Source organism: Varroa destructor, unplaced genomic scaffold (assembly GCF_002443255.2).
Source record: "Varroa destructor unplaced genomic scaffold, Vdes_3.0 BEIS01000003.1, whole genome shotgun sequence".
In the NCBI taxonomy this organism is placed as follows: domain Eukaryota; kingdom Metazoa; phylum Arthropoda; class Arachnida; order Mesostigmata; family Varroidae; genus Varroa; species Varroa destructor.
The window spans coordinates 47,426,802-47,452,254 of NW_019211456.1; the positions used below are offsets into that span (position 1 = coordinate 47,426,802).

Consider the following 25,453-nt stretch of genomic DNA (forward strand, 5'->3'; position numbering starts at 1 on the left):
AAATGAAGTTCTTTTCAATCTCCTAATTTATGAAAAATGCATCATATGGCAGAGCTTAGGCCAGAAATTTCTGGCTCGTTCCACCGAAGATTCAGACTTTACCCTGTTAAAGTAAAAATGTGGCTTTCCAAAAAAACTTAACGTAGAATATGGCAGTGCCAAGTTATCCCTAGAAATTTTATGATGTGATTTTCCGTTAAATTTTATTTCCTCAAAGGTCTGAGGAAACGGGCAACTTTAGGAATTGTATTTCCTAGATGATATAGGGTTATCTGCTTTAAGCAATTTATTTTATCAATACTTCAAGATAACGCCTACAGTTTTGGATTTTGCCATAGTAAATACGGCTGTATAACCACTTTTTATTCAGATGTATGTATATACTAGTAGGTCCTTAAGGTGTAACGTCGTAACATACTTAGTGTTGCCATATCCTAAATAAACCCCGCATGTTGTACTTTTGTTAATTATCAGACTCGTTGACCGAGATGTACGCATAATATAAACATGCATATAAATACTAGAATAAATTAAGAAATGTATAAAATAATATAAAAACAAAGTTTATTTACCCATGTTTATATATATATTATTATAATATTAACTTATATCCTTCGAAATTGCCATTTTAATTCATAGACGCCGACCGTTTGTGACTGTTTCTCATCGTAGTCGGCCCACTCCTTTTCACTGAGGTCGACCTCCTTGAACGTGCTCCCTTTTTCTGTTTTCGCTATCCAACCATTGCTGGATGTAAAATAAAATTAATTTTAGAGTTTATACAGACATTTTGGATCTAAAATACAAATAATTTAACATCGCGTGCTGCGATAGCATATGCCCTACTGCGATTTATATTTATGGGCTTAATGTTGCTAAGTAATAATAACAACTGATAATGATGTAGTGCTTTTCATTCATTGAACTACCCACAGAATGTACTCCAAAATAATTCTTGGGGGGGGGGGGGGTAATGTAGTAAATTATAGTGTAATCATTACCACTACCATTATCTGTACCAACGAGCTCTTTCAAGTACATCATTAACGCATTGCGATTTACCGATGGAAAACTCATGTGCTAAGAAATAGGTTGTCAATTACTGACCGAAAACTTAACGATAGCTTCCAAGCACAATTTTTTTATTATGGAACTTACCTACTTCTATCACTTCACAGTATCTGACTCATCCGTTAAACTAAGATGAGTGCACTAGTAAGCTATCATGTGTTCTGCAAAGGCCATGGCTGATTTCAGTATGTTTGTGGCATAAAAAGTTTTTCAAGAATAATTGGTTTTATCGCCTGTGAAAGTAGCGGATATGCTATGCCGTTTTGTCCGCAAGAAGTTACTTTGCCAAATCAGCAGCCGCAGAACGTTCACCAAATCAGATAGCGAATACTAGAATCAGACTTCGGGTTTGTGATGTTATTTACCTGGGATGGAAATCGATAGGCTCAGCGCCTCGACACTCGAAGCCAGCAATTAATTGGAACTTATTGGAATCGGAGTACGGTTTGATTGTGTCAGGCAGAATGTCGATTGTGTTTTGGCGTCGACACAATTTGCATTTAATTACCAGATTTGCTTTACCGCGTTTATCCGGAATAGCCTAAGGGGTGAAAAATAAAAAAAAAAGGTTGAAACTATGACATTAGTACTTGAATATTCAGGAATTTTGGAACTTATTTGCTTAAATTTTGTAAACAACTTTTTATAAAAGTTCGTGTGCATATTCTTACTTCATAAACCATAGAGGTGCGTACCTGTTTTTCTGATTGCTCAAGAGACACAATGTTGTCGTGCACCTCACCACAAGCTCCGCACTTCAATTTAAAGTACCATACGAAAGCCACATCAGTCGGTGCTAGCGACTCCAAATTCTCCAAGTAAGCGCACAGTTCGAGTCCGATCTTTACCATGATGGCCGCTTGTTTTCCTTCAGCATCGAAATTAAAATTAGATTTCATCGATAGTGACTAAACGTAGAAGACTGCTTAATCTCTTATAGTAACACGAAAGATAGGCCTGCACTTCCTTTAGTGATTATCTAACCTATTTTTTCTCGCCGCAAAAAAAACAGATCGACTTACAAATTTTTAACGTCTATTCACGTAATTTCTTCTTTTATACAGTGTCTGACATACCACATTTTCCGCGCCAATATTAGGCATGAGATCATTATCTATTCAAATTCACCTCATCCCATTTTATTTAAGTTTTATCAGTGTTCCCACGCTAGCGCCCACTATTGCTACTCACTGTGCTTCCTAAGAATCCGTTGGATTTATTACTGATGTTAAACAAGTAGCGGCTCTGTGCGCATCAACAAACCAGACAACCTCGCTAAGCCCGGTTCAAACTGATGAAGGCCGTTGTCTTCGCCAGATACTTTGCACTCGCAAATCACGTTAAAGCGTGCTCGTATTTTTTCCGCGTCTAAGTCAAAAAACAGATTGGTGACTGAAAACAAAGATAATCATTACACGCTTTTAGTCTTTACGTTTTGGAGATGACCGAAGTGGGATATTTTTGCTCTACCGAGGCATAATAGCATTTGCTATCTAAAATAAATTATAAATACTTAGGTAATACCAACAAATCAATAAATGTATTTAAAAAAAAACACAGTGAATGCTCTCATTCGTGTTCACCTGTGACGGTTACAAGCAGAGCATACTTTACGTATCAAGTTTTGTGCTTCAAAAACCGGCGCGCATCTATTTTGCGCCGTCTGCTAGAGTGCCAACATGGCGGCCTCCAAGTAAGTATACGTCACAGATCTCTCTTCATATTTTTCCTATTCGTTTTTGTAACGTAACCACTACGTCCGTGATGCCGTTCACACATTGACATCACAAGCTTCAGATACACCAGACAATAACGAAGGTATCGTTGCGTATGTAATAATAGATGTTGGAAAAAGGTTCATCGTTGCCGGCATAGGAAACGCAGGGGCAGATTTCTACTATAGAGAAGTTACTATTTCGTCGAATTGTCTCCTAAATTTTTTGCAGTCATTCTCTTACAATCGCACTAGTGCCACAAATAGAGTTTATTATTATTCGCTCGGCACAGTGCATCGATTGGCTGTAATAGCACGGCTCGCAATGGTGACCGTCGAGAAGAGCTGCAAAAAGATGTGTGGGTATGTGTGATCGATCTCATCTCAGTCGTCGCTGCCGGGTAGAATCTTGCGTCTCGAACTGCTGACAACTTTGTCCGTCTATAGATAACGCGTGCGTGGTCCATCCATACTGACGTTAACATCAGTTGCTCTGTGCGACCACAGACGATCTAAGTTCCGAGGTTGATATTTCTCGTGTTCGACAGTATGGCACTCGTGCTCGAAGCTAGCGGCGCGAGCAGGCTATGTCAGTAAAAGTTGCACATGGTTATTAACTTTCTGAGTGAAGTGAGTTGATCTAATCATCGTGGTTAGCCTTCGGTTTTTTTATTGTCGTCACCCTATGGGATGCAAAGATTCGAAACCAGCTCGAGGGATTCAGTTCATGAGGTCCATTGATTCTGATTATGGTTCTTGTATAACCATAATTATAAGACTGCTTATTTTTAATAATTTCCCTGTGCATAGGGATCTTAACGTATCCTTCTTCTAGGTGTTTTTATTTCTGCTAAAAAGTTGTAAGTAATATACGGGTATATTACTTAGAATCTTTTAGACACAAGGGTCGATACGCTTTATAAACTTCGGTAAGTATATGATAAAATAAAAGTAAGATTTCAGGTGGCAGCAGAGTTCACCCACATGGTGATTGCGTTTCAGAAATTCTCTATTCGTTATTTCTGTATTCGAATGTGTTTGGTGGATGCTAAGTTTGAAGACTGATTCTATTAACGATCTGTTAGAACTGTTGTGAAACAACACATAGAAGTGTAGCACGAAACGTACAAAAACTATGTATATCAAGTGAGTAGCATAAGGACTGGTTTTCTTATTATTAGGTTTACTGGGATGTTGCTTGTACTGTGTAATAGCCGACGTTTCAAATACGTCTTGCTTTCTCGAATGATCATTATCCATATATATTTTCATATAACAACTACCAGTTTATCCTTACACTGTCGGCCCAATAATTAAAATCATCATGAGCTACAAATGACAGCCTTAGCTTAAGAAGCTCTAGGTGTACGAAAGTTTTTCAAAATGCTTCTAAAAGGTAGATCGATTCAAACTATTGACTATATCAAGCCTATGGTGTACTCTACATTATTTTGTGTTGAAAAAATAACTCAATTTGGACTAAATGCGATCTATGTCGCCAAGAATTAAAATACCAACAAAAACAGAAGCGAGATTTTAAGGAACGTTCAAAGGTTTTCTAGGACAAGGTTGTGAACGTACCAATCTGCACCATTTTCAGTACGTTAGTTCATAGTATCATCTTTATGAATGAAATCTTTGAGAGATTTATTCAGTCAGGCTTATTAGGCCTTAATCTATAGATACTACATACCTGTTAGAGGTTTAAGAAATGGATAGCATCTTTCGATGCATGCTATTTTGTCCCACTGGTCCAATATTCCAGCCTTCCATGACGCCATTTTGCGTCGCACAATACGAGTGCAAGATGATGCTTTGATAACGTGTAACGCGTCCTCCGATTATTCGCATATAGAAGCAAATCTATCGAACCGTTGAGTATCAGTCTTCCATGCGTAGGTTCCATTGTATGAATGTTTCGAGACCCAGTCCGTGAATATCTATCGGAAATTTGTGGGTAGAGCTAATCATATCAAGTTCGAATATATCTGTTACAAGCTTTTTATGATAGATTTATGACTTAGTCTTGGCATTCTCTGATCTTCTCACCTTCTTGATGAGGACATGATAAGTGTTGTTTTTGAATATTATTTCAGAAAAACGCGCTTAGTGATGTTTTGTTACGAGGTAATTGTCTTACAGCAAGAATAAGACGGTTATGATCATAGATATTTTTCTTCTAACAATTAATCGTGACTGAGGTAATTGAATTGTACTCACGTAAATTATTTTGTCGATCATCTAGGTGAGTATCAATAAAACAATGTTACACTTAATGTTCAGTATTCATAATTTTTTGTTAATTGTGTCTTATAAAAATAGAACAAGTGCTGTATATCTATAATACACAGATATACAGAGTAAAAGATGCATGCCTGGTGTTTGGGTTAGCACATATAGGCAACTTAGTAACAAATTCATGCACTGAAATATGTCCTGTTTACTTTTAATTACTGTGAGTGAACTCTTAATTTTACAAAGTGTATTTATCTTTGCATTATGGTGTTTGCAGAATGAGAGACCTATTACACAGTGGCACTGCCATCACGGTTTGCGTGACGGTCCTCGTTGCTCTTCTCTTAGAGGTGACGTACGCAGTTGATCGGTCTAACTTCAAAACGTGCGAACAGAGCGGCTTCTGTAGGTACGTATCACTGCTAGACGTTAGATAGATATAACCTTAATAATTGGATAAAAGCCAGGTGAACTCTATACCAGCTCTAAGTATTTTCAGTTTCTTTTTATTATTATAATTTATTCTGGTGTGCGGTTGTCGCAATTTTATTAATAGGAAATTATAAAAGAAGGAGCATAAGTAATGCGTACGCATTGGACGATGCTAAGATGCAAGTGTTAACTGGGTTATGAAGAACTAAATTCATTGTCAATTGGGTATTGCTGTGATTGACTTGAATAAGGTCGTTTTCCCTGCTTGCGGTCCGGATGTACATATCAAAGAGGTTTTACCCTGTTCTAAAAAGGAAGTACTGTTTTGCTGTTAACTTATGCTGAGAGCTGGCAACAGAAAATGCGCTCACCCAGTGCCGTTTCGTGCCTGCCGAGAACAGCCAAATTTTACGATATATATATTATAGATTAGCGTGTGAACCTGTATGGTATAAACTGGCTCCTCGTTAAGTTCCAAGACTTTTTTTTATGTGAGCGATCGCAATTAATCGGATTTCCCTTATAACTTGTTCAGTTTGTTTTTTAGCGTGAATCTGGTGTTATCAATAACAGTAGGTGCCGCTTATTTGTTAACGGTTTTCAATCTATCGTACATAAAATAGCTACTACTACTATTAGGTTAAGAAGTTATCAAAGGTCACACCACAGTGTCTTAGAATGGCAGCAGTTATTAAGAGATTGAATAGTTGATACACACCTCTGGTGGTTATCAGTTCACAAAAGAAATATTTACTTTATAGTTTTGGATACTTTTCTGGAAACTAGTCGAATGGGAAAATGTTGAATGAAACGTAGCTGCAGGAAGTTTGCGTGAGGGTTTGACGATAATGTCACAGATGTTCATAACATTTGTGGAATGCGCCGCGACCGTTGATATTAGAGTCCTCTGAGAAATGCTTTCCATTAGTTCGTCTAATAGGGTTGGTTTGAAAAACCTAATGATCTTTTATTACTTTTGGCAACCATTGTGTATATGCGCATTAAGGGACTTGAAGCAGCGATACCGCGGACTTAACGTCTGATCCAGTTTCTAAGCTGGATGACCACTACTACACATCAGCTGTTATTTTCACTAACTATATATGTTATATTCTTTCCAGACGTAACCGTCGTCTCCAGCCAGGCCAATCACCCTTTATCGCATTGACAACAACTGCCGAACAGAAAGATGCAAGTCACGTCGAGTTGGACATTCTTAACTCACACAACCAGCAAGCCTTCATGCTTCGTCTTGAAGGAATCGAGGGTGGCACTCTTCGGATGACCATCGATGAAAAAAACTGCCCTGTTAGGCGTTACATAGCACTACCAGCGCTTCGTTCGGGTATCAAGAACATTCCGTAAGAATCCAAAATACATATAGAAATTGTGATTTCCTATCTCTATATCGCAATGTTAAGATCGTGTATTCTTGAAAGCTCGACTAGAGCATCGTCTCGTTGTATCTTAAAATATTTGTGGTTCCCTTTTTCCCACTATCTTCTGCCGGGTCCATGGTAGGCATGAGTTGTACACGTTAGATTACAAAAACAATACATTGATGTTGGTGGCTAATATGATACAGGATCACGTTGATATCCAAGACAGAGGATAAGTTGGAGGCCACATTTGGAGCTGACGGCCGAGTAGTCGTTTCTGCTGAACCGCTGCGCATTGACGTATATTCTAGAGACACCCTAGTGTTCTCTGGCAATGCGCGTGGCCTTATGGTGTTCGAGCACTATCGACATCGTGAACATGAGAAGTAAGTGATTAATTAATTGTGGTAAATGTTCCAGTAAAGGAATTCTGAATGAACTTGACTAGGAACAAACATTTTTGTGACGCTATACAACACGTTAGAAAGAGAGCCCACAATTAAAATTATTGTGCAAATTGCCGGATATAATACTGAGAGTTTCACTTGATTTGACAGTTTGCGATAGTTCGACCAAAATCGTTTATTTGCAACTAGGTTTACCTGAAATCTAAAGAATATATTTTGTTAACTTAACCATTTGAACTATTTGACGTTTTTTGTTGTGATAAAAGCTACCATAATTTATGGTATGTGTATTGCTGTTGATCCATTATTATGGACGAATTTGCTTTTTTTTACTTCATATGCTTCCTTTATTGCTTGGATAAACGACTCCTATTTCCGTTAGAAATGTACATTTGACTTTTTTGCTTTTTAAATTACTATTACCATGTAATTACTATTATTTGTCAAATTAGATGTATACTTTACTGGATTACAGAAAGAACGCTAAGGCTGAAGAAGAAAAAAAGGACGCAGATGATGAAGTAGACCCATCGAAAGTTTCGGTGAGTAGACGAACAATATAAGCGGCCGGGCATAATAAATTAAGAGTCCCGTATGAGTCTATGCAGAAATTTACTGCTGTTTGTAGATTCGGACTTTTCGCTTGTTATGTTGTTTCAAGCAACTAAAAACACCAAAACGGCTTTTCCTTTATATCATACATTATAAAGCTTATAGAATTCATTTCTTTCGTTTTCAGTATAACGAACGTGGCGAGAAGATTGTGGTAAGTAGATTGTACTATTGTCTATTGTCTCATTAACGTCGACATAGGAATCAGGTAATTATAACAAAAGATTATTAGATTGAATGACTCCGAATAGACATATCATTGATCACAACTCGACATATCTTGAATGGTAATTTTCTGTTTCGACGAATGATGGTTAGATGTATTTTTCCATACATTGTGCAGTAAAACGAGTAATCTCTCTCTAATAGACTTGACGGCAATAGGTTTGGTCGAATAGCATTTTTGGAGCGATTATTTTGCTACAGAAAGAAGTGGCGGTGAAGATGCCTCCAAAGCACTCACGTCAATTTAACCTCAGAAAAACAGTTAGGCGTCATTTAGCGAGTGAAGTAAATATGCTATTTAACGGTTGCTTCAAATCAAACTTTCTATTTGACCAAAAACGCGGTGCAAAGGATAGCTCTATTATAATTGTCTGTATGACTATGCTAGCGCATCTTACCGTGTCATCTAAATATTTGATGTAATAGTTCGAAAAAAGGTCTTTAAATGTGATTATGATAACAGGAACTTTACTGGTATCGGACACTCAACTAGCATGTTCATTTAAGAATGCGCTTTACATTTTAACTATCCTTTTGGAAATCCGGAAAATATAATCCAGCGGCCTTTCGTGCACACAACACAGTGTTCGTGTCATGCAAGACCTCTGATGCGTAAAAAATGAGTCGTGATACAACCAGCTGATCCATCTGACAAAATTTACTGTGTTCTTTACTCCTCAAACGTTTTTCGGACTGCTTGCTTTCTGGGTCAGGATGGAAAGAAAGCCAGCTTATCGGGTGGATTCTTCTCAAAGTTCTGGGTATTACATTATATTTATACTACGATCACTAATTGCATCCCTCTAAAAAATCTAACTCTGTTTAAGTTATTATGCTTCGAATGAGGGCACCCAGATAAAATAGCATGCTTTGGTTTTTCTGCTTTTGCGTTAAAATGGGAAAACTCGGGGAGTAGCATATTTAACTTAAATACTATCAATTCTTTGCGTACCTGAATCGGGCTAGTAGCTGTAGCCCGATTCGTTTCAATCCGTACGGCAAGAAGAAAGGATAATGCTGTATTGCATGATCAATATACGGATGAAGTTGGCGGGTCCATAGCTCACGGAGGGTATGAACTGTGACCGCACACACGTTCGCCGCACAGAAAATACCACTCATATTTCGAATTGATTAAGTGGATGCATGACTCCTTTCGACATCCATTAGGTGCGTGATTTAACAGATTTCAACAGCCGTTATAGTACAGTATTTATTTTTCTCGTTTGAAATCTCATGACAATCGAACTCTGAGATAAGCGGCTGATAGTGATCCAGCATTTAAATTCAGTGAGCTTCTTAAGCCGCATGCGAAACAAGAATTTGCATGGGACATAGTTTTTTCCTTAAATGTGCAGCGACAGCCAGTAGGTACCTGAATATCTTGCATATTGATAATAATTCTACACGTATTCAAAAGACGCAGAGCGCTTTGTTCATGTCTAGAGCAGTAAATGTAGACGGTTAAGGGGTTCTGTTGCATGTCTTTATATAGTCTACTCTCTCGTTTTGTGGATTTGTATTATTTATGTGTTTTTGTCGATTAGGATGGTGAGGCGAAGAAGGACATCGACGCCAATGCTGACACTGAAAAGGACAATTCGGAAAATGCCCATGAAGGTAATACTGTCACACTTCCCAGAGTAATATAATCGAGCCAATTAGACTGTAACAGCATAACATAAAATTAGAGCTTGTTGATTCTATATGAATTGCATCGACATGCGTACACGAACATGTACGACGAACGCCTGACCCTCCGGAAGGCAATATCGCTAGCGACGTCACACGCTAACGGTGCTGTTAATACAGTGTCTAACAATAACCCTGCTGTCATAGAGTGCATATGTAACTGAGCGAAAATTAGATGATAAATTGAAATGCGTTTCCCTGTGATTTTTTTCACAGGAGCCAACAAGACAGGCGAAGATCTGGATGGTGCTTGGGAGGAGAACTTTAAAGGTCACATAGATTCGAAACCCCGAGGCCCGATGTCTGTAGGCATGGATTTTACTTTTGAAGATTTTACTTTCGTTTATGGACTGCCCGAGCATGCTGATAGCTTCGCCCTAAGACCCACAAAGTGAGTTTGAATCAATCAAAGAAAGTCGATATCCGTTCACGTACTTATTCTTTTATTGACATATTATTTTCACAAAGTTGATCATAAATCAAAAATTTCGAAAACAACTATCTTAAGACCAACGAAGTATTTCATTACAGTTTCCGTCTGTCCAGGTAGACCAGGCTAACTAAAATCTGTATCGATGGGCGTGAAGTTGCACTTGTTGTTCTATGGCTGTCTCATATCAGATCGAGCACTGCATTTTACAATTTCAATATTCACCATACTTTGCCGTGAAATAGATGCATAGAAGATCTTTATCAAACCAGGGACTATCACCTGGACCATCGGATTTTATACTCGTCATATCTAACCCGGCCTGATTTTCATTTTTTGCATAGCTAATATCAATACGTATGATACTTCTGCTTTTTAAAATGTTTCGAATTCAAACCAAACAAATCCGATATGCTTTTTGTGTAAAATACCATCAAAAAGTTACGCGTAGATTCCCATTTTGTAGGTACCAGTATACGTAAATTTCATTTTCCGGATGACTGGTATAAATGGCAACGTATCTTCCGTAATTTTAGGACATGTTGTAATACAACAGCTGCAACGTAAGTATATCGGTAAAGGACGTTTATAATAGGAGAAACAGATGATGATTGACCATAAGTGTGGGTATTATTAGTTGAACGAATGTGTCATTCTGCCTCGTTTTTCTCTTATTCGTTTTTGATTAAGGGACACTTCTCGATGGCCTGCGTTATGGTTCAGGTAATTCCGTATGATTTACTTTAATTGACAACACTTTAAAATTAACTGTTGTGTGTGCCGAGCATATTACCTTTAGTATTATTCTGTCGTTTTCTAATACTTTAATGATGATATATAAATAAGAGTATGACTGCGATTGTAGTGGTAGACCGCAGTTCCTAGTTTCTGTATGTTTACAGGCGGATGAACGGTGTGAGTTTTTTCTGTAATTCCGGCTGGTGTTATCTGTCACCTTTAATATAATTTCTCTAGTACATGTTGATTTTTTACACTTGTATCTTTACTCGGCCTGCAATTTTATCGTTGCTATTGTTATTTCTGTTGTTTTCTGTTTTTTGTGAATGTTGTGTTGGATTTTACTGACATTAGCAAAAGGGACAGCGGGTCGGCCATAAGCAGTAAAACAGCCACTAATCAGAGCGTGCCTATGTAAGTGTTTGAATTTTGTAATTCGTTGGTGGCAAGCTAAATCAAGTTTGGTTCCTTAGCGCTGCAAACCCCAGTATCGAACGAATTTTATTAGACTGCATATTTCGCCTGGGATCAATTGCAGTGGCAGGTGATGGGTTTTAGTGTGTGCCTGTAAGCGTGCACTAAGTAGGATTTTCGCAAAGATTTTAATTATAAAATTTTGCTGATTGCGGCTTTGCTGTGAAATGGTTGGTGCCAACATATTTCTTAGGAGATAGATATATTTTGTTTGGAAGGAGATTGCTGAGTTGGCGTTGAATACCCTCATCAAATCATTCCCTTGTACGTGTAAAAGGTTCTCTTGTGGCCAAGCAAACCAGTATCGGTAGAGATCGATCCGCTTGGAATTGTGAACTTTGTTCTATTTAATTCTATCGTACACTAGTTAATTCTTTAAAAAATGATTTTTTAATGGAGATCAAGACTCATTTCCTGATTTATTTATTGATATTTTATTACATCGTTTGTCTCTACGCAGAGAAAAAACGGATCCGTACCGAATGTACAATTTAGACGTTTTCGAGTACGAAACTAATAACCCGATGGCGTTGTACGGAACCGTGCCCGTGATGATTGGACACAACGAGGAGCGAACTGTTGGCCTTCTCTGGCTAAACCCAAGTGAGACCTGGATCGATATTGAATCACCTGCCGGCGGAGTGCTATCATCTGTTGTTGACTTTGTTAGTAATAAAAAGCACGAGACTCGACGTGAGACTCACTGGTTTTCGGAAACTGGGGTTATAGACGTGTTCTTTATGCTCGGCCCCAAACCAAAGGATATCGCGAAACAATATGCTTTGCTCACAGGAACAACACCTTTGCCTCCAATGTTCTCTCTTGCTTATCACCAATCACGCTGGAACTACAATGATCAGGATGATGTTAGTGCTGTTGACGCTGGCTTTGATGAGCACGACATTCCTATGGACGTTATCTGGCTTGATATTGAGCATACTGATGGCAAAAGGTACTTCACATGGGATAGCATTAAGTTCTCTAAGCCAGAAGAAATGATTCGCAACCTGACAGCAAAAGGACGACATATGGTAACTATTATCGATCCACACATTAAGCGTGACCCAAACTATCATGTACACTCGGAGGCATCGGCTAAAGGCTATTACGTCAAAGATAAAGCGGGCAACGACTATGACGGTTGGTGCTGGCCCGGTAGTTCGTCGTACCTAGACTTCTTCAATCCCGAAGTTCGTGATTACTGGGCAAAAAAATTTGCTTTGGACCAATACAAGGGCTCGACGGAGCAGCTATTTACGTGGAACGACATGAACGAACCTTCGGTCTTCAACGGACCCGAAGTGACAATGCAGAAGGATTGTAAGCATGTGAGCGATGTCGAGCATCGAGACGTGCACAACCTTTATGGTTTGATGTTTACTTCATCGACGTATGAAGGCCATTTGTACCGCTCCAAGGGCAAGTTACGTCCATTTGTGCTTTCCCGATCTTTCTTCGCAGGTATGTTGTTCACTTGCAACTGAAGTGTTTTCTATTTGTATGTATTGCAGAGTTCTAAATAGTTTCCATTATTGGTGAACGCTCATCGCATACGTGTTTAATGTACTATGCTTTTACAGGATCTCAGCGATACGGTGCAGTGTGGACAGGTGACAATATGGCAGCATGGGATCACCTTCGTGTGACGATTCCTATGTTGCTTTCGCTATCGATATCTGGCATTACATTTGTAGGCGCAGATGTGGGTGGGTTCTTTGGCAGTCCCGACAGTGAAATGATGATCCGTTGGAATCAGATGGCTGCATATCAACCTTTCTTCCGAGGGCACGCTCATCACGACTCAAGGCGACGCGAGCCATGGCTGTTCGATGAAATTACCGTCAATATTTTACGGGATCAACTCCGAATGAGATATAGCATGCTCCCACTTTGGTACACTCTTTTCTATGAAAATGAAATTGATGGACAACCGCCGATGCGTCCTTTGTGGTGGGAATTCCCAATGGATAAGGAGACGTTTGGAATGGACGATGCGCATCTGGTGGGAGACCGCTTACTTGTGAAGCCGGTGCTTACGCAGGGTGCAACTAGCATCGATATTTATTTCCCAGGCAGAGACACTGTTTGGTAAGTTGGTAATCTTGCGATGAGTTAGTAGAAATTCGACTTGACTTTAATTTCTATTATATTATATGAAATCAAGTCAAGTCGAATTCTGTGGAATTCTGCCCTGAAGGAAGTTTTTTTTCTCTAAATGTTTTTTAGACTTGATTTAGTTGTCATTAATGTTATATGAATGTAAGAAAGACAACGTGCATGTTAACACAATATCCGATTGTAGGATCGACAACCTCCACCCGAAGCCCATGCTTCGGCCCTAATATACAGTTCTCATAAGTGGAACCACACTGTGCTACTATCTAATCAACACAAGACTAAAAACGTGCTTTGAAACAGGTATGATTACTTGACGCATCAGAAATTTGCGGGTGGCACCAAAGTTACACAGGCAGTAACTCAAGCCTCTATCCCTGTATTCCGACGAGGTGGATCAATAATTTTTACTAAAGAACGCGTTCGTCGTAGTTCACCGTTGCAAGCTAAAGACCCTTACACCATTACCATAGCACTTGATAAAAGCGGCACATCTGCCAACGGTAAGAACCTTTATAAGCGTGTTAAAACTTAGTTCTAAAGACGAGCAGTACTGTATAGTACAACATATAGATATCGTATCACATATTAAACTAGACGAAGTTAAGTTTTTTTCTTGATGTTTGTCTGGACATTGCCATAGGAACGCTTTACATTGACGATGAAGCGACGTTTGATTACCGTTCCGGAGCTCTAATCTACTCGCTAGCACAATACCGCGATGGAGTTCTCAATTACCAGCTCCTCAAGGGCCCAGGGAATTTCACAACACCTGCGTGGGTGGAAAGAATCGTTCTCGTTGGAGTACCTAAATTGCCCACTAAAATTACCTATGGTAAGCTTAACTAAATTTTTAGTCCGTCATGATTATTTTTCTTTGTTATGACTGTAGATTCGAAACTTTTTGTTTTGACTTTTTTAGTGATATTAGGTTGAATTCACTGTTCTTTTTGGGCTGTTCTGCCTAAAATAGGTTAAGTATGTTCGCTCCGGTTGGATGGAATTTGCTATCAGCAATGAGTACTATATTTAAAAGTGACACATTGCTGACATGAAAATTTATTGCTTCTTCTGTTAAACTGAAGTCTTGCAAAAAAAAGCTAGCACTCAAAACATCTCCTTTTGTGTAACATTAACCTAATTATTCTGTCTGTGTTTTAGGCGACCAACTCTTGGAGTTCGCTCATGCTGAGCAAACCGTAACCGTCCGTAAACCCGGTTTCCATGTGGATTCGGCATGGAGCATCAAATTCTATTACTAGATTACGTGACGCAATTAGTCGTCGCATATACTGACACACAGAATATTTAGTGGGAGAATGTGATTTAAAGAATAGCTGAAAGATAAACTGAAGAAATCGATATCGCAGGGACTGACCTAAGAACGCGAGCAGATTACTCAATAATTCACAAGTAAATCATTCTTAGTTTATTGAATTAATAGAACAGGCGGTTTTTGCTTGTAATAAGGAGTAAAACCTAACAACAACAACAACAACAACTTACGTAGCTCAACGATAGTTGATAAAAATAACTCATGCATGCACCGATCGTAAGCGAAGTAAAGGAAAAAACCTCAGTACGGCTGTGCTCAACAATTTCTTGTTTTGTCTCCTCCCTAGGAGGACATGTGACTTTTTAAAAATTTGAGGAAAAACAGGAAAAAACTGGAGAAAGCGTAAATGAGCGTTTTATTGTATCGCGTAAGAACAAGAAGCGAATCAGACGAGTGGTATATGTATAAAAGAAAACGACGATGGCTAATTATTACTTTTACTGCTATTAAAACTATAACGAATTATTTAGACTTAATGGAAAACTGTAAAGGGAAAATGAGAAAGATTTACGTGACGATCTATTATAAATAGCTACCCACTCATTACACAACATTACCCGATACCAGAGTCTGTGCTTCTACTGTACTTTTAGAATATCATTAGTGAAAATATATATAATATAGATAAATATAGCGAAAGAGTGATGGTAATTAGGTAGTGGCTGAGATGTAAGTGGGAAGGGTAACAAAAAGGTTTACCATGCCCGGGTAAAGGAAGTATAAATTTAAGATGGTATGGAAGTCGTTCTAAACATTATATAATGCTCGTTCGAATTGTATCTGTTGGTTATGTAGAAACATTCCCCTTTAGACGCATCCGGTCAGGGCTAAAAAGCAAACAAAAGAAGAAAAAGGCAAGGATAAAAAAGAACTTGAAGAAGAAGAATTGTGATCATGTAATAATAATGAGTGGGGTTTAAGTGAACTGGATTGTATTTATTAAGAGCATCCAAAACCAAGGAGGGCCTCAAAAGGAGAGCACACCAGCGTGATAATTATGGTAAATGTATGTTTCTTAATAAATTATATAATTGTATAGAGGAAAGGCATTTTAGATGTTAGTTTGCTAATATCAATAATAATAGTATCAATTTATAGCAGAGTTGAGGTTTCATTAAGGCCCACGTCAATGTACCTCAAAAGGTCATCTAATAAACACCAAAATGCCCACTGTCTCAGAAAATAGTATGCAGTACATAGGCGATTAACCGTTCGTTCCCAAAGATTAGCACGGTTCAGTTTCGATGTATGAAGTTTGCGCGAAGTTGTTTATGACAGAAGGATACCAAGCACGTTCTTTGTACAATCTTTGTTAGTTTTTAGTTCACCATGTTTCGTTTTCTTTTTTTAGTAGTTGAATGAACCATTCTTCTGCAATTCACTTGATGCATGAGAGTACTATTGTCAAGTGAATTCAAGTAAAGCGAGCTGTGGCCAAGAAATGTTTATATAAAAAGCATTGCTATATTTCATGCAAAAATTAATGATTTGATAAATTTATCTTGTAGGTCAGCTTAGCGCACTTATTAAGACAATTATACAATAAATCAATCAGAGCATCACTTTATTTGCAGCACGCAGCAACACGGTTAACACGGCCTTTTAGCGTAAAAATATCATCAGGAAACAGATGTTCAATTTCGCCGCAAATCAGAACGCTAGATCTATCTTGTTGTTGGTTGACCATCTCAAAAGTTGAACGACTATTACATTATACAAATATCTATGCTATATGTAGTATCTTAACGTATTTTTAAGTCCATTTATTCAAGTCATCGGCATTTAGTGTCATAGTACCTCGAATTTCGTTCCTTTGATCGATGATAAAACATGTGTAAATTTAAAGGATGGATGGCTTTTTTATTGAACTATTAATTATAAGAGCACAGATCCCTATTCGAGTAATTTCTGACTATAGTCATGATGTATTCATTCTGTGAAAAGATTATACATATAATGATATTATGTTGTTGGAATAAATGCGGGCAGTTTCATTTGCACCGCTGTCGCTAGGTTCTATTGTCTACGTCTTACAGAGCAATTTAGGATGGAGCCAAGAATAACTTCGACACCAAAAATGGCGTACTGGTAATTCCATTGTGTTTACTATTACTTAGATATTGTGAAAGAGGTAAATCCGCAAAGCAATCCTCATAAACTTCATGTTCTTTTCTATTTTTTTTTCTTAAATGAGAAAAAAAGTACTATAAATTTTCAGTGTTAACCCAACTAACAATGGCAAAAAAGAACAAGGTATGCATTCGATTATACTTTTCTCTTTTCTCATTATCATGCAAAACGTAAGATAATCATGCATATGTAAAAATATCCTAGAATCGTTGCTACTAAATTTTTTCATTTGTGTATCATGTAACAATGCTCGAAATGGCTGATCGGGTTATAGGCGTAATAGCAGCTGACGGTAAGCATGGGAACGTCGCCGATGACGCCAGCGATCTATCTAGCCAGAACAACCTGCAAAAAGGTGCACGTCACTCCCCAATACTACTAACAGTACTTTTATTTTTACTTAGTCAATCACCCACATTGGGGGGCCTATTTGCCGATAACGTCAAAGAAGATTGTCTCATTTCGCCTGGCCAATAACAACACAGACAGCGATCACCATCCACAGCAGCAGTCATTGACACGGTACAGTGCGCTAAGGCGAGCGAAAAAAAAAAAAAGAGCTTCTCCTTACCCGCTTCTGCTGCCGTCGCCGACTGCCTGAAACTGTCGTTGTGTTCTAGGGCAGCACCAGTGATGGAGGTATCATAGTTGCCGATGTGGGACTTCAGTTTTTCTTCTCTGACGTGAGATTTGCCTCGGCATTAAGGAATCGTGGTTGTGTGGCTGCAAGGTGCTGCTGCTCTATCATTGGTGCCGCCGCTCTATCATTGGTGCCGCCGTCGCCGCTTTTAGCTAACGACTGAAGTAACAAATTGCGATTGTTTTTCCCGAGCTCAACGTTCGCCTGTTGTCCCTTGAAGTTGTTGTATCCTATGATTGTTGAGCACTTCCGCGATCCTTCCCTCTCTGTGTCTCCCTGTGTTGTCGTTACGAGCTCCACGAGAGTCCGGTCGGCCTGTGTGAGGGTGTAACGAGTACCTATATGCTGTGCGTTGTTGTTGATGTAAGTACCATAGGTTTGGTTGTACTTGTGATCTGCGAGTGAGTACAGGCCGGCGCTATGTGGATTATCGCACCGGGCTTCTTCAGAGTGGGGGCGGTCAGACCTCGGATCTTATTAGGCGTCTCTCGCGTCATTGGATCAGTGGCACGTAGCTACGTCCAATCAGGCAACGCCTCCATTTTCAGCTTAACCGTGGTGAGTTCAAGTGGTAATTTTGTTCTACCTGTCCACCAAAGTGAGTTTGACGTTGTATTCTGCAATAATGTATCGTGTGCAGTGCCTTCACTCGTTGAGTGTGGGTACTCCGCCTCTCATCTGATTGAAGCGGCGGCAGGTGACAATCTGTGGTCAATATGTTATAACAACATGAGTAGTGGTGTCCATGACTACTCCAATGAGTGGTCAGCATGAGTAGTAAAATGCTTATTGTTCGAAGGATAAAGGCTTGTTTAAGGATAAGTTTTAAAATTATTGTTTGAAAATAACCAACCAGGTTTTCCAACAGGGTCAGGTATGCCAGGCTTTTGTCTGTTAATTCAAACGTGTTAATTGTATGCATTTATATTATTTAAGTACAAATATTTTACACAGAATTTCGGCACATTTCCATATTATTTTGGACCGAAAATTAACATTTTTGAATGTTTAGTAATAATTTAGTATTTTAAATTAGGACGCATACTTTCTAACCTTTTTTGTAGTCAGTATGGGTGCTTTGCGGCGCTTTATGATGACTTGGCGTTGTCTAGTGTGCTTTACTTTGTCTAATATGTTAATCCTACAGCTTTTTTCCTCCTTCGTACCGAGTTATAGGAAAATAGTCTTGATTTAGAATTATTCTAAAAGTGTGACCGCAGTGAAAAGAACTTCTCTGATGGAGCTTGATGGCAATTTTCTAATTTTATTGCCGTTACCTTCTTCGTGGTAAAAGAGAAGGCATAAATAGAATGACCCTAATACATTTGACTGAAACAAAAGCAAATCTATTCTTACTGTTACATATTAAATATCAATACAAAGTTACAGCCGCGATATGTGTTCTACGCAATCTATTTTGGCAATTCAGTAATAGCTTTTACAATTCAAATGTGATTAAATAATGAAACTAGTATTTGCCGGAGGTGATTTTTAAGCTATTCAAATAGGAATCGGTTTGAATTTCATGACTGTCAAATGACTTGGCCGTTAGTTTTATTTACTGTTACACGAACGGTATTAAGCATTTCATTCTATACACAGGGAGTCACAGAAGAAAAATCGTTAGTATGCCTTGACAAAGCCTGCTCTTAGGTTTGTATAGATGCTAGATCTAATGCGTAAGTGGTCGATGGCGTTAATTTGGAAAGCGGGTTAGATCTAGCAGTTGACAGAAAAGATTGCACCTGTACTACTTCCTATAGAATGATTTCAAGCCATATCGCATTGTTCTCGATGAGAAAACCAACTATTTAGATCACGTATACAGATGACGTATATAACCTATTGTTGCCGTTCTACGCTTAGAGAATGTTCCGATGCCACTGCAGACAGGTCTAAATTATTGGTTCGAGTCCCGTAATAGATAACGTCTTAATTGCTTGATGACAACGTATAAAATATTATAGTATACATGAATGTTTTGGTTCCCACAGTGGCTAAGCGATATATGCACCCATTGATTCCGGCAGTGTTGGCTCTTTTAATGTCCCTCTGTTGTAAGATACTAGAAAATAACGCTACCAGGCTGAAGCGTACCCATTTACTCATAACAGAATCAACAGGCTCTTCTCCACCTAAAGAAGCGAAGCAGAAGTTGTACGGCGCTGTTAATTATTGCTTTAATGTACCACAAAAAGCTCCGAAGAAAGAGAGTTAATAATCTATCTTTCTTAGCTTAGTTATATTTCTCAGCTTAATTGTTTTTGTGCAAAAGCAAAGGTCCATATTTTCGGGTTGAGGAGCGGTGAGAGAGGAAACATTTATTGATACCACATTAAAAAACTTGGTTCGACATCTTTTTGATAGTTGACTAATCCAGAATTTATATTAAAAGGCTTAGTCATTACCCTAATATCTGATGAAACTGATACAGTAATAATTGGCAAAACCAAATTGCTGACGACACTCAATCGTGGATGACGGCGAATGCCAGTAACGTTAGATGAAAACAATGCTTCCCACTACACTTTTCCAGTCAGGTCAAGTTTACAAGAAAAAATAAGAAATTCTACCATTTTGATCGATAGTCCGGACACACTCATTCTCGCGCACTGGCATAGTATATAATAATATCGTTGAGGTTAAAAGTTAATTTTTAACTAGGTCGAACTGTTTTGTTATTCAGAGCGTACTTGTATCTCAGGTAATGGCTTAATCTGGATTTTGCAATGCAGATATGACAGCTTCTTGAAAATAGCCAGACGTGTATTCGCCATGCTGTTGTTTACACGTGCGATCGATTATAAGTACCGAAATATTTTGCAAACACACTGTCCGGTTGTACGGTAGGTGTTGTTGTTCCAATATCCATTGTGAGTTTCTTTTAGTGGCGTCACGCCGTGTGACAGTCACCGTGAGTGCATTAAACGACAAACTGCTACGTGGCGGCAGATTATCACAAACTGGCACCTAATGTATTGTCTCAAAAACAAAAAGCCACTATTTCCATTTCGAAGGTCGTCGTGACGTGCGTATGAAGGGTGACATCATCTTCCACCACATACGGTTATCAAGCAAAGATGTCTGCGTGTCTTTATTGGTTTATGGGTGTACACCGAGAAAGACAGGCACAAAGTTGTGAGGGGTTTTCAAGTGAAGTTGCTTTCAGCAAAGCTTTCAATTTAATTGCTTTCGATTTCTCTCTGAGGAAACATCATTCATTTTAGCAGGTGTCAAGTTTTGTTAATACGTACTATCTCGTATTCTACGTATACTAGAGCTGATACTTCTTTTCAAAACGGATGTTCAGGGGGGAGCTTAGCTTTTACGCCGAATGCAGCAATCGAATCGATCTTAGTTCCTGTGTACGCTTTTGAATTCATAGCAGAAGAGCAAAGTTTGGTTCTTCTCATTAGTGTCAACCAAAAAGTTGAAACGGCTTGTGTGTATTAGCGTCGCTTATTATGAATTCTGTGCCCACGGAAAGGTTCTGTTTCTAACTTGAAACTATTCGATAGTTTCATTGCTGCAAAAACAGATTGTCGTTTGAATCTCCGATAATCAATTCTATCGTCTGTTATTTAGTTTCGAATATTCAATTATATGCTGACTATCACATGCAAACAAACAAAGTCGAGTTCTGCGTATTTTTGAAAGATAAACGAGTCCTGAAAATGCAAAACGAGGGTTCGGATCTTTCGTTGGAGCCTTATAATTTTCAACAGTCAAAAGTGTCCTTTCTTCTACCGGTCGTACATCGTTCGTTAGCAAAGTTGTTTTATGCTGATGCAGAATAATTATTCGCAGAGCATTTAGATTATATGAAGACTTCCAGACGTGTTCGGCTAGGTACTAATTGGTTTAAGCTTATTTCATCGTGGAATTAAAATATTCGTGCGATTGTTTAGTCAGCTCGTGTAGCTCAATCTGATTATTTTTACGTTCAAAACGCAGCACTAATTTTTTACATAAATCGCGTGATTTTTGAACTGAGATTGTTCGCATTGTTCATTCGTTCAGGTGAACATCTGGCGGAATCGATTTAACCGTCATAATAGACAGTTTCGGACGTTCTTCATATCGTCGGTCCCTGCCACCGCGTGGAGTTTCACGATCGGAGCCAAAATGACAACTATTGACGCTGTTAAGAAGTGCGACGAGTTGTACGAAGCTGGAAACATAATAGAAGCTCATCAAGCTATTATGGTCGCTAAGGACGATCCCGATCCAGAAGTGCAATGGAGAGTTGCTCGCATGCAGTGGAAAGGTAACTTCAAAATCATCACGATTCTGTACGTGTTATGTGACGCTCAGTTATTTTACACACACACACACACACATCGTGAACATCATAATTGTATTGTGAACGAAATTATGGCGTAATTAAGTTATGTTTTTTTAAATGTGTATACAGAAACTCAGTGGTTATTATAATAAAGCAGGACGAAACTTGAAACATTGCTCTCAGAAGATAGGGACTCGACTGCGTCAACGAGCTTGAAGCGCCGAAACATCTTGGTTAAAGCTTTTGCTTAATGGGTATGTAATGTCGAAACTGAAGTAAAAATGGTCAATTATGTTTATCGTAACATTAGCAAATTTTTAAAGTGAATAACTTCAAAACCGCTTTTCAGTGGCTGAGAAAAGTGGAAGAGCGGAAGAAATGGAGCGGGCTATTAAGGAAGGAGTTATAATGCTGCGTGCTAATCTAGAGAAAAATCCAAAGTGTCCAAACACGCACAAATGGATCGCGATCCTTCTGGGTTCAAAGGAACAGCATGCCACGTTCAAGGAGCAAATTGAAGAAGCTTTTCTAATTAGGGATCATCTTCAGGTTTGTAGAATACTATTTTCCAATATATATGGTCAAAACGTGAATCAGTAATATCCTACCTTTGTTCTACGTGTTTGCACCTAACTGTATATTATTAGGCTCATAAAGGACGTCTTTATCAATGCTTTTTTAGCTATTGTAATCTTCCAACTTCCTGTGCATATTGTTTGATTTGGTGAATACTGGAAATGCACACTGGACTATTATATCTCAACAATTTTTGCTTTGTCCTTTTTCGCAATTTGACAGTTGGTAAAATAAGTTCGTGGTTCTATGAATTAAGAATATATTCTATTAGATCAATTTTGAAGTAGACGTTTTTGATTAGATCAGTCTAAAAATTATTCTAAATGCACAAACTTCATCGATAATTGCAGAAGGCCATCGAGTATAACCCAGACGACGGATATGCTCATTATATCCTTGGGAAATGGTGCTATCAAGTAAGTTTACGAAAACTTCTGGAAAAAAATTAACAAAGTTACCTTACCAAATGAATTAAAAGAAAAATTCTTTTAAAAAAAAATAACGGTTCGAAATTGACCCTGTACTCAAATGTCTAGTGTAAAGCGTCGTGTGCTAATCCGGACAGTCGGCTGAATCCTGCACAAAGTGATATATTCACGAAACGAAAGTTGTTTGCTTTGTGGAACCTGAAAGGAGTACTGTATTTGGATTTCTCAAAATCTCCTGAATCTGTTAGTATAAAACTATATGAATGTCAACCGATTCAATTCAGCTCAGCTAAAGAGGCGCCTAGCTATTCATCGGTCATAAAGGTTGAGAATTGGCTGATAGAATTTTAGAGACGTATTAGTTAAAAAAGGCTGAAGATGTACTTATACTAAATTCATGTTATGATCTGTCATCCTTTGTTTCAGGTGGCATCTGTGTCATGGTATAAAAAGAAGGCTGCCGCCGCGTTGTTTGCTTCGCCTCCAGAGTCCACGTACGAGATTGCACTTGAACACTTCAAGGATGCTGAAAGATGTAGGTCGAGTTGCCATCCGCGCCTGAACATATTTTTGCCACTAACCATGCAGGAAAGATTTTTAAATATTTCCTGTTTAATATTAACCAATGCCGAGAGTTCAAGAGAATACATAATATACTGCGCGCTTCGTACTCTGCTTGCATTACACAGCGCCAGACTGGATTCGGCGATAGACAGTTGTTTCGTAACGCATATAATTTTTTATTCAATTTATTTTTTTTAAATTCTATTAGAAGGACTATGAAAGTTAAGCTGCAGCTAATTTCTACCTGTCGTAACTAGCATCCATAATATTACGGCCGATATCTTCTGACAATAATTCTTTCAGCTCAGTTGATCTGAATAGGCCCTGAATAATATACTATGTGAAACTAATGAAAGTTTTTTTTTTTCAATAGTAACACTTGCTTTTTGTGCGGTATTTTCCGGCTATGGGACGTCAGTGAAGGCAGATATCTTTTCGACATGCTTCCTTATGGCAGCGCAGTGTTTGGTGCAGATGGGCAAAAATAAAGAAGCAAGTGATTATCTTCGAAAATGCGTTCAAATGGAAAATCGGGATGATGAATCCAAGAAAAATGCAGAGGAAGCTCGCAGAATCGCAAAAAAGAATGGCATCAAGCTATAGTGACCAGAAAACCTGTGTAGATATTACCATGTGATGTATGTTATTGGGCGACAACGAAAACGACGATCGACTGCCGGTACAGCGTTCTAATGTTACACTCGTGCATTTTGGTGACTATGTAGTCACCAAGATGTATATAAAACTAATTCTATATGAAATCAAAATACTCGCTCATCTCGATGGTGGAAAGACGCAACAAGTTCTGAATGGATCTTACGCGTGGCTCTCTTTCAGCCGCCCATGCACAGTGTACCGATGTCATTTGTCACACAGTATTAGAAAAATAATTGCACTTCTTAGCAGCAATGTCCTCTGAATTTATGTGCGAAGTAACTGAAAGGCGCCAGGTAACTGCAATGAGTATTCCATATGAATTATTTGCCCAACTTCCATGTTTATAGTGACAATCGAACATGGCCAATGTGAGGTACGCTAAACGTAGCCGTTGGCAGTATCCTTTTTCGCTGCCAATCGAATATAATGGTTGTGGTTCGTTTTAAATATCGTGAATGTGCCGATCTTGCAGACAAAACTATGAATGACAAAAGGCTCGTGTTTTTAGTTCAGTGACAATTTTGTCTTCCATCCTAATAACTTGGTGAACGGTGGTGGATGGTATGGCATTTTTATTTTGACCCTTTACTTTATTATTACGAAGCAATGATAGAAGTTGGTATACAGTAATGGATTCATGGACTTAAAATTTTTGTATTATGGACTTATTACATAGGTGTAATACATCGCTTTGCTGTATGTTCTGGAAAAATTTATAATAAAGGTTAAAAAAGACCGATATTGTTCTAACGAAGAAAGCTGTGATCAACCTACAGGAGCTAATATGACACGATTTTCGTATACGTGAAATACATTTTGAATTGTTATATGTTCTTTAATTAAGTAGTCGTTATTTGTTGGGTTAAACACAATCGTCAAAAAAGTTCGTGCGTTTGTTGCTTGCTTCAGCAAATTTCTTATCAACCAATATGGGATTCCGGACGCGCGGGTCGGAGAAAAGTGAAGCATGACGAGAACAACCTGATTAGGATAGGTTTGTAGAGATTACGGCATTTAGCATCTGGTCATAAATAGGTAAACGAGACACTGGAGAGGCAAAAAGACAAAAAAAAAACTCATGAACTATTTTTGACGATATAGTATGCAAATTTTAGCCGGCTACAGAAAAATATATTTGAGCAAAAAAAAACGAGATATCGGGAATCCTTCCCAGGTGTGCGATGTAAATGGTTATAGCTACACATGCACATTATACGCTTGTATAAGATTCACCGATTTAGTTAATATGCTCAATTAGAAGAAGCTTGCGCAAAGTTACCACTCAACTAGATCTGCATCGCAGATTGTCAACA

The 25,453-nt window shown here is 38.4% G+C and overlaps 3 protein-coding genes and 1 long non-coding RNA gene across 30 annotated transcripts; 2 read left to right on the forward strand and 2 right to left on the reverse strand.

Annotated features, from left to right (window-relative positions):
- Positions 1-542: 542 nt before the first annotated feature.
- On the reverse strand, positions 543-4,628 carry LOC111248252 (CXXC motif containing zinc binding protein). 6 transcript variants are annotated; one of them, XM_022800268.2, is made up of 5 exons: positions 4,479-4,628; positions 2,263-2,463; positions 1,767-1,939; positions 1,437-1,612; positions 543-747 (listed from the first exon to the last, which is right to left on the reverse strand). In XM_022800268.2, exons 3-5 carry the CDS (start codon positions 1,920-1,922, stop codon positions 606-608), a joined length of 474 nt encoding a protein of 157 aa, XP_022656003.1. In that variant the 5' UTR covers positions 1,923-1,939; positions 2,263-2,463; positions 4,479-4,628; the 3' UTR covers positions 543-605. The 6 variants fall into 6 exon arrangements, with proteins under 6 accessions (XP_022656003.1, XP_022656002.1, XP_022656006.1 ...); XM_022800267.2 differs by lacking the exon at positions 4,479-4,628 and adding an exon at positions 2,655-2,795; XM_022800271.2 differs by lacking the exon at positions 4,479-4,628 and adding an exon at positions 2,655-2,795 and having other exon boundaries at positions 2,148-2,463.
- Positions 2,661-15,905, forward strand: GCS2alpha (glucosidase 2 subunit alpha). 11 transcript variants are annotated; one of them, XM_086985588.1, is made up of 17 exons: positions 2,799-2,889; positions 4,882-4,912; positions 5,298-5,429; positions 6,574-6,813; positions 7,038-7,217; positions 7,714-7,780; positions 7,978-8,004; positions 8,789-8,836; positions 9,623-9,695; positions 9,984-10,158; positions 10,888-10,920; positions 11,290-11,349; positions 11,870-12,870; positions 12,990-13,497; positions 13,828-14,027; positions 14,168-14,359; positions 14,686-15,905. In XM_086985588.1, exons 3-17 carry the CDS (start codon positions 5,299-5,301, stop codon positions 14,784-14,786), a joined length of 3,036 nt encoding a protein of 1,011 aa, XP_086841714.1. In that variant the 5' UTR covers positions 2,799-2,889; positions 4,882-4,912; position 5,298; the 3' UTR covers positions 14,787-15,905. The 11 variants fall into 11 exon arrangements, with proteins under 11 accessions (XP_086841712.1, XP_022655985.1, XP_086841714.1 ...); XM_086985586.1 differs by lacking the exons at positions 2,799-2,889; positions 4,882-4,912 and adding an exon at positions 2,661-2,764; XM_022800250.2 differs by lacking the exon at positions 4,882-4,912 and having other exon boundaries at positions 2,764-2,889.
- On the reverse strand, positions 15,264-20,491 carry LOC147757056 (uncharacterized). Of its 4 annotated transcripts, XR_015325179.1 has the most exons (3): positions 20,039-20,491; positions 18,684-19,765; positions 15,264-18,335 (listed from the first exon to the last, which is right to left on the reverse strand). It is a non-coding gene; the product is annotated as an uncharacterized LOC147757056 (long non-coding RNA). The 4 variants fall into 4 exon arrangements; XR_015325180.1 differs by lacking the exon at positions 18,684-19,765; XR_015325178.1 differs by having other exon boundaries at positions 19,728-20,491.
- On the forward strand, positions 16,051-24,979 carry LOC111248249 (regulator of microtubule dynamics protein 1-like). 9 transcript variants are annotated; one of them, XM_022800258.2, is made up of 6 exons: positions 16,051-18,188; positions 21,651-21,897; positions 22,265-22,464; positions 22,842-22,907; positions 23,346-23,454; positions 23,857-24,979. In XM_022800258.2, exons 1-6 carry the CDS (start codon positions 18,051-18,053, stop codon positions 24,084-24,086), a joined length of 990 nt encoding a protein of 329 aa, XP_022655993.1. In that variant the 5' UTR covers positions 16,051-18,050; the 3' UTR covers positions 24,087-24,979. The 9 variants fall into 9 exon arrangements, with proteins under 9 accessions (XP_022655993.1, XP_022655994.1, XP_022655995.1 ...); XM_022800259.2 differs by having other exon boundaries at positions 16,051-18,185; XM_022800260.2 differs by having other exon boundaries at positions 17,068-18,188; positions 23,902-24,979.
- Positions 24,980-25,453: the final 474 nt, after the last annotated feature.

Bases quoted from the DNA above. Each gene is read 5' to 3' on its own strand.
- LOC111248249 (XM_022800258.2), top strand. From the start codon at position 18,051: ATGTGGATTATCGCACCGGGCTTCTTCAGAGTGGGGGCGGTCAGACCT. The intron at 21,898-22,264 runs GTAACTTCAAAA...ACCGCTTTTCAG, and splicing joins TGCTCGCATGCAGTGGAAAG to TGGCTGAGAAAAGTGGAAGA. The intron at 23,455-23,856 runs GTAGGTCGAGTT...TTTTTTCAATAG, and splicing joins CTTCAAGGATGCTGAAAGAT to TAACACTTGCTTTTTGTGCG.
- GCS2alpha (XM_022800247.2), top strand. From the start codon at position 3,111: ATGGTGACCGTCGAGAAGAGCTGCAAAAAGATGTGTGG. The intron at 3,149-5,297 runs GTATGTGTGATC...TGGTGTTTGCAG, and splicing joins AGCTGCAAAAAGATGTGTGG to AATGAGAGACCTATTACACA. The intron at 12,871-12,989 runs GTATGTTGTTCA...ATGCTTTTACAG, and splicing joins TTCCCGATCTTTCTTCGCAG to GATCTCAGCGATACGGTGCA.
- LOC111248252 (XM_022800268.2), bottom strand. From the start codon at position 1,922: ATGGTAAAGATCGGACTCGAACTGTGCGCTTACTTGGAGAATTTGGAG. The intron at 1,613-1,766 runs GTACGCACCTCT...TTCACCCCTTAG, and splicing joins TTGAGCAATCAGAAAAACAG to GCTATTCCGGATAAACGCGG. The intron at 748-1,436 runs GTAAATAACATC...TTTTACATCCAG, and splicing joins CCTATCGATTTCCATCCCAG to CAATGGTTGGATAGCGAAAA.